The sequence below is a fragment of the Cyrtonyx montezumae genome, unplaced genomic scaffold, assembly GCF_038088225.1.
Source record: "Cyrtonyx montezumae isolate F1298 unplaced genomic scaffold, pur_monq_1.0 scaffold_16, whole genome shotgun sequence".
NCBI classification, from domain to species: Eukaryota; Metazoa; Chordata; class Aves; order Galliformes; family Odontophoridae; genus Cyrtonyx; species Cyrtonyx montezumae.
The window spans coordinates 6,395,151-6,404,606 of NW_027071892.1; the positions used below are offsets into that span (position 1 = coordinate 6,395,151).

At 57.6% G+C, this 9,456-nt stretch overlaps 1 protein-coding gene across 1 annotated transcript; it reads left to right on the forward strand.

The window, feature by feature from the left end:
- The first annotated feature begins 6,864 nt into the window (after positions 1–6,864).
- Positions 6,865–8,537, forward strand: LOC136046438 (noggin-2-like). Its single transcript, XM_065733024.1, has one exon. The coding sequence runs from the start codon at positions 7,830–7,832 to the stop codon at positions 8,451–8,453; it is 624 nt and encodes a 207-aa protein (XP_065589096.1). The 5' UTR covers positions 6,865–7,829; the 3' UTR covers positions 8,454–8,537.
- The last annotated feature ends 919 nt before the right edge of the window (positions 8,538–9,456 follow it).

A 9,456-nucleotide genomic window follows, 5' to 3' on the forward strand; every position in this document is an offset into this window, starting at 1 on the left:
TTGCTGCCAGGTATCAGCATCTCCAAGGGGGAGCAGAGCCCCAGCTTCAGGTCAGAGCTGCTCAGGGGGAGAAGGCTGCAGGAGCACACTTGGGGTGCCAGGCTTCCTGGGGCTGTGCTCCCTGAGATTATGGGGCAGCTGTGGGCACAGCAGCAGAGCAGGCAGGAGCAGCACCCAGCTCAGTTGAGGTGGTTGGTGACAGTGACAAAGTGCAGGCAGACACAGGACAGCGAGTGTCCTGCCATTCCTGGGCAAGCGAGGCCGTGGTGGCTCCGAGCCGCACAGTCTGCGCAGTGTGCAGGCCGCCCCTGTGCCGGCTGCCGCATGGCCCGCCCTCTGTAAATTTGCCTAATCTCAGTTCAAAGCCGTGTGTATTTTTGGCCGACACGGCATCCTGTGGCAGCGAGTCCCACCATTTAATTACACGTCGTGTCGGGTAGCGATGCCTTTGGCTCGCACGGAGCCTCGGGTCGGCTCAGCTCGTTCATTCATAACTTCTCCCCGTAACCTCAGCTTCCTGATTCCAGTGGAAATCAGCGATGCTCCGGGCTCCCGCGGGCTGTGGGGTACGACTCTTGGTTTTACTGCATTATCTCATCCAACATGTCATTTGTAAGTCAACTTGGATAATCCGAGGGCTGTCGGTGCCTCTCATGGCGAGATGCATCCATCTGAGGCACGTCCATTACTCACCCACTGGGCGAAAGCTGCAGCTCACAGAGCTTTAGCTCCAGGTTTCACATCAGCAGAGTGTGGAGTGGAGCGTGCTCCCAGGGCTGCTCCCACTGCCCCTCCCCACCCTCCCCTCTGCTCAGAACATCCCTGCGGGCAGCAGGAGTGGGGAGGAATGGATGGAGCTGAGTGAGATGTCTGAGATGAGCAGTGTGTTGCTTTTCCTGTGAAACACAAAGGCTTTTCGCAAATTTAGATTGAAGCAATTCATGGTTCTCCTCTGGAGAAAACAAAATGAAAAGAAAAAAAAAAGGATGGGAAAGTTTCATTTAGACATTAAAATAAAAAAAAAGAAGAAGAAATTATTCATATTTCTGTTTCAAAACAATATTTTGAGACCAGATCTAGCTAAATTTTGTGTGTATATTTAAATTAGAAAATTGAAACCAGAACCTTAATGGACCGTTTCCATGTGAAAAAAGCCTTTTAGAGGAAAGAGAGGAAGTGCTCGTTTCGATGAGAAAACCCAGAGCTCTTCCACCCGTGACTTTGTGTCTCACAGTCGCTGAGCTCTCAGTGCAGAAGGACGATGCCATGAGAGCCGTGCTCTGCCCGGCCTCACGCCGGCCTTGTGCCTTCCCCATGCTGCTGTCCCCGATGTGCCTGCCCAGACAACGGCCCCGTGGCCGTGTCCTCGTGTCCCCGCTCGTGGGCTGGTGACAGCCGGGCCCCGCTCTGCTCGCGCTTTCACCACTGCTGCTCGGGCTGGAGGGAATGACTGACAGAGACTGATGGTGCTCCGTGTGCTGTAACCCAAGCTCCGGCTGGATTTGGGAAATCTTTCAGTGCTTTAAAAAAAAGTAAGCAGCCGACTAGACTGATGGTTCCCGATTTATGGGTGAATACGGGCAAAATGCAAATGTCTTCCATAGGACTGCTCCCATCAGCGGGGCTGGGTGTCCCGGGGGTCACAGAGAGGAAACCCCAGTGCATAGGGCAGCTCGCTTTGGTCAGAGCTGATGTGATGCGGAGCTATTTTTTGTGGTCGGGATTTTTCAACCAGGAACTTGAAGGAAATTTGGTGCCTGCCCCCAGAGCTGCTGTTGGCTTTGCTGCTCCGTCCCCAGGTTTGCAGGAGGAGCTCAGCCCCAGGATCATCCCCTGACATCACCGGGTTATGGGGTTACAAGCTGAGCTAGGAGCAAAACAAGGGAAAGCAAATCTGCACGCAGGACATGGCTGCAAGAGAAAGCCACATGGGCGTGATGCTGCTGGCATGGTCTGAGGAGCACCAGAAAGCTGCAGCCCCAAGGGGTCACCTCGGGTTGTGCTGGTGGGCAGCTGGGGACAGTGCACCTATAGGGGATGTGATCACCTATGGGGACTCCCAGCTGTACCCACCTGTAGGAGCTCCAGCTCGTGCCCAGAAGGCTGCGGTGCTGCTGTCAGACTTGCTCTAGAAAGATCTTTGTAGAACATATATTCTCATCTTCCTCTGCTGAAGTAAATGGAATTTGCAGACTGGAGTGAGAGTACCAGGAGGAGCACCCACAGCAGTGAGCTTCCTGGTAGTAGGGCTAGGGAGAAAAGCAGGAGGCAGGAGCCTTGTGATGCTGCTTTCTTTATGCAGCACGCAAAGGACCAAAGTGTGCACAAGCCCACGTGAGATGCTCTGCCATAGCATAGGGTTTAACTGATCCTGTTTAGGTAAGCCATCACACTTCACTCATGATGAGCTGAGGAGAGGAGATGGGCTACAAACACAGTGTGGCAGCTCTTCCTGTCCCCTGTAACCTCAGCACAGAGGTCTCCCAAGGTAGTGCCAGCACTGCTCAGGCTCTGTGCAGCTGAGTGCAGATGGCCGAGCCCCCCAAGTGCACCACAGCACTGCTGGAGCTCTGTCCTGCTGTGTTCCGGCTGTCACCAGAGCTGGAGCTCCCTTAAGTGCCTCTCCGTCACACAGTGTTTGTAGCTAACCCAGTCTTCCCAGGAGCATCATTCAGCAATGACAGCACCGGGGTGGCATGGGGCAGGGCTCCTCAGAGTGGTGCAAGCAGGGAAATGAAGGAGCAACAAATCCAGCAGGGCCTTGTGCCACCTGGCTGCCCCACAGCAGATCGTTTGCATTTGCTTGACATTGGCAGCAATGTGCTCTCCCTGCAGAGTGGCTCAGGAGTTCTCCAGCCAGAAGGACTGCCTGGCACGGCTGCCCTCTGTGGTGGGCCACGTCCCCCAGGTGTGCACTGACCCTTTTATTTGGGACATTTTCAAGAAATAGCTGCTCTGAGCAGTTCTCCCTGCCTTGGACTAGTGTTGACAGCGACTGCCACGTACACCGTGACGTGGCAGCATTGCTCCGTGTCAACACATGTGCTGACAGATGTATGCCAAGCGGGTAGAAATCTCTGAGCTCCGTGTTGTTGTTTTTTGCTGCTGGAGCCTGTCCAGGGGCCATCCCAGGTTTCTGCACAGAGGACTGTCTCTGAGGAAAGGAGGGCAAGTGACGAGGACTCGTCTGGACAGCCCAGCTCCTGAAGGCTGCAGGGGAACAAAGCTGTCCCACGGGGACCTTTGTGCTGGAATTGGTTCACAATTGGTGCCAGGTGGCTGTGGGACTGTATGGCCCAGCTGCACAGCAACGGGCTGAGAATGGTCCAGGAGAACAGCCTGGATCTCAACTGGGTGAGCCAGTGAGGGATGGGGCACAGCATCCCATTGCCAAACAGAATAAAGGCATCACAAGCTGGAAAAAGCAGAAAAATGCCTCATGATATGAAAAAAAGGATGAAGGAAGGAAGCTCAGAATAGATAAAACACCCTACCTGGTAACTACATGTATTTCTGAAGCACAAGTAATCCCCTCCTGGAGCTCCAGGGATGCTTTTCTCTCCCAGTGCACTCTGGTACTACCGCACTTGGTGTGAGGGAGATGTTGGGGCAGCTACTAGGCCAGAGTGTGGAAGAGGTGTCCCCTGGAAGGGCACCCAGTGCCATCAGCTCAGCTGTCCACATCTCACAGAAAGGACACCGAGGAAACCGTGCGTGTTCATGTGTCCCACCTGTGTCTCAGCCACTTGATGCTCATGGTGACATTTTTACCCTGAGGCAATCGGGCCAACTGGAAACACCTGATTCTTACTCCTGACCTCTGATGCACAGAAGCACAGCAAGGCACAGCTGGCCCCAGTGGGGCTCCACTGTGTCCCCTGGCCCCAGGCTCTGGGCAGCCGCTCCAGCCGCTGGGTCCCTGCTGCTGTTGGGGAGCTCTGTGGGTCTGCTCCATGGCCCCCTGCCAACCACTTGCCATGGCATAGTTTGGGAACTGCTCTTTTAGACACACTGACGAGAGCAGGGTAATGTATTTCTACTGGAAAATAAACATATCTCTAATGAAAACCTGGTGCACCATCGAGTTCTTTTTCTTTTTTTTTTTCTTTTCCTTTCTTTAAGTGAAGATTAGGGCTTTCGTCCTGTCAGACCCAAGCCTTTCCCCACGTTTGCTGTGACAGCTCATCAGCATTATTTCTCAAGCATAAAGAGAGCCTGACAAACTTAAACAGGCATGTAGAAAGCAACAGAAAATCCAAAAGAGGCAAAAGACATTTGACTGGGAGTTGGCTCCCTTCCTTCCCTTCCCTTCCCTTCCCTTCCCTTCCCTTCCCTTCCCTTCCCTTCCCTTCCCTTCCCTTCCCTTCCCTTCCCTTCCCTTCCCTTCCCTTCCCTTCCCTTCCCTTCCCTTCCCTTCCCTTCCCTTCCCTTCCCTTCCCTTCCCTTCCCTTCCCTTCCCTTCCCTTCCCTTCCCTTCCCTTCCCTTCCCTTCCCTTCCCTTCCCTTCCCTTCCCTTTCCCTCCCCTCTCCCCTCTCCCTTTTCTCCTCTCCCCTCTTCCTCTCCCTCTCCTCCACACTTGAAGCATTCCTGCCCAGAGCTGAAGCAGCAGGAACAATTTCCCAACAAAGACAACTCTCAGCTCTACCTCTTTACCCTGATGTTTGAGTTCCACTGGTGCGACCTGAAACAAACTAAAAGATGAAACACTTGTCAGTGGAATAATAGTGTTGCCAAGACAGTATCTCTGGTGTTTTGCAGTCACTAGGAATGCTCTTCCCCGTGGAGCCTGCCAGAGAAATCCAGGTAGGCACTGTTTTAAGTCTCAAATGTTAACAAAAATAGCTCAGGTCTTCTTTAGATGGCAGAAAGATGCCGAGTCGGGGAAAGAAGCAAAAACAAAGTTGCCTGTGGCCATTTCATCCTGAGAAAGGTGCCTTTAACATCACGTCTTTATAAGGAATGACTTCGATAAAGCTTTTCTGTGGGTGCTATGTGGCCTTCCAATATCAGATCCTTTAATTGATTGCCAGATTGTGAGCTGGACTGCACAGACTGCAGAAGAAGGGAGCAGGAAGGAAGGGATAGCAGCGCTCAGCCCATCAGCCGTGCACACAGCCGTGAACAGGACTGTGTCCCAGGACCCCCGCTCCCAAAGGGGAAAGAATGGAGTAGAGCTGCAGCAGCTGTCTGGGGCTGTCCTGGAGGAGCCCTTCAATGACAGTCCAAGGGTCTGTCACTAGTTCCCCTCACTAAAAGCTGCTGGGAGGGGGCAGACCCTTCCCTGGATCTCTTCCCCCACCTGGGATGTGCCGAACACCACTTTCTTTGGATTCTGCCTGCAAAAAGGGAAACTTTTCCAAGACCCCCCTTCCCCCCAGAGTGCTGCCAGCTCCCTGGGGGATGTATCAATGGGACATGGTCATACCCAGAGCAAAGCCACCTTCCCCTGCTGCGAACGATGGCAAAGCATGTTTATAAAGTCCGGGAGACAGCTGAAGGAATTAAGTTACTCGAATGCTTTGGGATCCTTCAGGATGAAAAATGCTGTATACACATCGGATTTTATTCTTACAATTACAGTCAGATGTTAATCCCCTCACCGGGGTTTGCTAACACAGCAATGCCAACAGCAGTACATCTCGCTGAGTAATTGCCCCCTTCCTGACGCTGCTTCTCGGTGCTGTTTGCTTCAATTCCGACACCACTGGGCCCCCCCTCTGTGTTCCCACCCCGCAGTGCTCGGTGGAGCACACATCTGCTCTTCCAGGAGGGTCGGGTTCAGCCACCACCTCGCGCTGGGCTCAGGAAGCGGGCAGTGGGCACGTTTTGCTGGTTGTGTACTGGGGCTGAACGATACCAACCGCTTTTGCAAATTGTTCGGAGTGCAAATGGGAGCTCTGCGTTGGTTGGTCCCCCTAAAGTGCACCTGTGTGATCCAAAGGTGCTCTGCAAAGCGAGGCAGGAGGGAATGAGGGCTGAGCAGGTCCAGGCTGGGGGCTTTTGCCTCCCAAGCTGTGAACACCCCTGGGCGCCCTGGGCCCGGCTCCCAGCCCAGCACATGAAGCTCTGGCTCTCTGCAGGCTCGGGGCTGGGACTTCTAGCTGTCCTTAGGGGATTTTGTTCTCTGCTCTTGCCTGTTTGTGAAATTGGGCATTTCTAGGAGGACAAAGAGCCGTGACCAGCAGTGGGGTGTGTTGGTTGGCACCAGCACGACCTCAGCAGCAGCTGCAGCCCCCAGTGCACCCAGTGGGTGCCAAGCATGCCGTGGTGAGAAGCTCGCGGGGCAACGTGCCGTCCCGCTGCCCCCGGCCCCACGGGTCGCTGGTTATCTCACGCCTCTGGGAGAGAGTGACTGGCACGGGCAGGAATGTTCTTACACCGTCAGCCCGGAGGAACCAGCTGTGTGTCCAATTTCTGGATGGGGTTCAAGTGTGAGCTCAGCGCCGAGCAACGTGGAGGTAAAGGAGGTAAGAAGGGTTTGGCTTTTCGCCACACCGACACGCACCGGCTTCCCACCCCACCCGTCGCGCCTCGAAGGCCACGGGCGCAGAGAGAGGTCCCCGAGAAGTCCCCGTTCCCCCCGCCCCGCGCCGCGAGGCGAGAACCCGCTCGAGCACCGCGCCGCGCTCGGGGCCGCGGTGGGAGGGATGCTCGAGGTGGGAGGCGACCGCGGGGTCGCCGCGCTCCGCTCCGCGCCGGACGGCGGCCGTCCCGTCGGTGGGGCGGCGGCAGGTGGGGCTGCCGGGGGACGCCGGGACCCGGCGGAGCTCGCGGGGCCGCGCCGTCACTCAGCGCGCGGCGAAAGTGACAGCGGGGGCGGAGCGGCCGCGCGCCGGGCGCGTATTTAACTTGGGCGGCGAACGGAGAGCGGCAGTGCGCGGCGGGCGGGCGAGCCGAGCGGAGCCGAACCGAGCCGGAGCGGGAAGCGCCGAGCAGGCAGCGGGGAGAGGGGAAGGCGTCCGGAGCTGCCCGCGGCTCGGATGCGCTGAGCGCGGCGGGGGCCGAGCGGAGCGGCGGCATGGGGTGCTGAGCAGCGAGGACGCCGCGTCGGGAGCCGGGAGCGCGCCGTGCCGCCGCCGGGGAGAGCACCGCGCAGGATGCCCCGAGGGGCCGCGGGCCGCCCCGGCCGCCCGCTATGAGGAGGAGCCCCGGGGCGCCGCGGGCGCTGCAGCCGCCGCCCGCCGCCGCCTGAGCCCCGGCGGTGCCCGCGCAGGGGCCGCCCGAACGGGCCGCGCCGCCGTGACCCTCCTCCCCGCCCCCTCGGCCGGCTCGCCCGGCTATAAAGGAGGGTTTTATTCTCGGGCTCCGGTCTCACGCCAAACGCTGTCACACCGTCTAGACGAGCTGTCGTGGGGCTCAGCCCAGCTGTCACCATGGCGATGGAGACGAGTCCGCTGTGAATTTTGGGGGGAGAGCGCGAGCGAGCGAGAGCGGCGGCGGAGGAGGAGAAGGAGGAGGAGGAGGAGGCGCGGGAGGAGGAGGAAGGCTCGGCCGCCGCCGTGCCCTGCCCTGCCCTGCCCTGCCCTGCCCGCCGCCGCCGCCGCCGCCCGCGAGGGAGGCACGGACCCCCCGGCGCTGCGGGCCGCGGCTGGAGCCGGCCCAGCGGGGAGCCCCGGGGAGCCAGCGGCCGCCGAGCGCCTCTCAGATGCGTCTGTCACACAACGCCGGCCGAGCTATTTAAAGTAACGGGCCTCGCCGGACTTTGTCTCTGCCTATTTATGAGTCCCCGGGAGCTGGCCGGCGCCGCCGGGCAACGCTAGGAGCCGCGCCGCAGCGCCAGCCCCGCGGGGACGCCAGCGCCGAGCCGGGGGCCGGGCTCGCCCGGAGCATGACGGCCATCGGGGCGCTCCTGCTCTGCTCCTGCCTGGGGCTGCTGCGGCCGGGAGCCGGGCAGCCCTTCCTGCGGCTGCGGCCCTCGCCCAGCGACAACCTGCCGGTGAAGGACATCGTGGAGCACCCGGACCCCGAGTACGACCCCAAGGAGCAGGACCTGGACGAGCGGACTCTGCGCAAGAAGCTGGGCAGCCATTTCGACCCCGGCTTCATGGCCGTGGCCGTGCCGGGCCCCGCCAACGCCTCCGCGGGCGCCGAGGCGGCGGCGGGGCGGGCGCGGGCGGCGGAGCTGCGGCGGCTGGAGCGGGGCGGGCCGCGGCTGCGGGTGGGCAAGAAGGCGCGGCGGAAGGTGCTGCAGTGGCTCTGGGCGTACACCTACTGCCCCGTGCTCTACACCTGGAAGGACCTGGGCGTCCGCTTCTGGCCGCGCTACATCAAGGAGGGCAACTGCTTCGCCGAGAAGTCCTGCTCGCTGCCCGAGGGCATGTTCTGCAAGCCCGTCAAGTCGGTCACCAAGACGTTCCTGCGCTGGCACTGCCAGGGCTGGTCCAGCCAGAAGTACTGCACCTGGATCCCCGTGCAGTACCCGCTCATTTCCGAGTGCAAGTGCTCGTGCTAGCACGGCCCCGCGCAGCCCCGGCCCTCGCGCTGCTCTCTTTGCTCGTCCGGATCTTCCGAGGGGGGTTTCGTCCGCCCTCCCCCTCGGGGCGCGCGCGGGGCGTGGGGGGGGTGGGGGGTGGGGGTCGGGGGGGGAGGAACCGGTTCTGACTTATTTTAATGTTATTTTATTTGAAAGGGGGAGAAGCGAACCCAGGAACTGCAGGGCAGGCCAAAGGCACAGTAAAGCACTACAATCAGATGTCTATTTTTATACGTATATAGCCTTCTAACGAAAGGAAAAAGAAAATAATAATAAAAAGAAAAACCCTTAAAAAAATCCCAGCCGTGTAAATAGAGAGATTTTAAAGGAAAGGGGGAAATCGCAGCTGTTCTTTTTTGTTGTTGTTGTTTTTAATTATTATAATTATTATAATTATTGTTATTATTATTATTTTAAAGACGTAGGACCACGTTTTAAACCCATCCCCGCAGAACCCGAGCGCTCCCCCGAATGAAAGGGGGGGAGGGGGGGCACAGATTTCCTGTAAAGATGGTTTTAACAATGGGAAAGAAAACCCGAGGGAAGAGCGGCAGCGTCCCTGATGATGGTCGTTCCTCTGTGCTGTATTTCTCTTTTTTTTTTTTTTTTGTCTTCTTCAGACGTTGTCATTGGCGTTCCGGCTCATTCACCAGGCTCTGGGGTGGGGGTGGGGGGGGCGGGAGGGGGTGAGGGGGGGGGAGGGGATGGGGGTTAAACGAATAACAGCGAATTAAGGAGGAAGTTTTAAAGAGAAGTACAAACCTGTGAACGCGTGGAACTGCTTTGTTGTGTGGGTATACGTTTGGGCTCGTAGAGATGCTGGAGGAAATGTATACAGTTTTATTTATTTTTAACGTCTATGTATAGGGGGAAAAAAAGGAGAAAAAAAAAAGCTAGAGATTATGGCAGAAACTATCAGAAATGTTTACGTGAATATTCCTTTAAAAATGAACAACCAAACATAAAAAAAGAAAAGAAAAAG

What these genes read in the sequence shown, in the direction of transcription:
- LOC136046438 (XM_065733024.1), top strand. Translation starts at nt 7,830, where the DNA reads ATGACGGCCATCGGGGCGCTCCTGCTCTGCTCCTGCCTGGGGCTGCTG.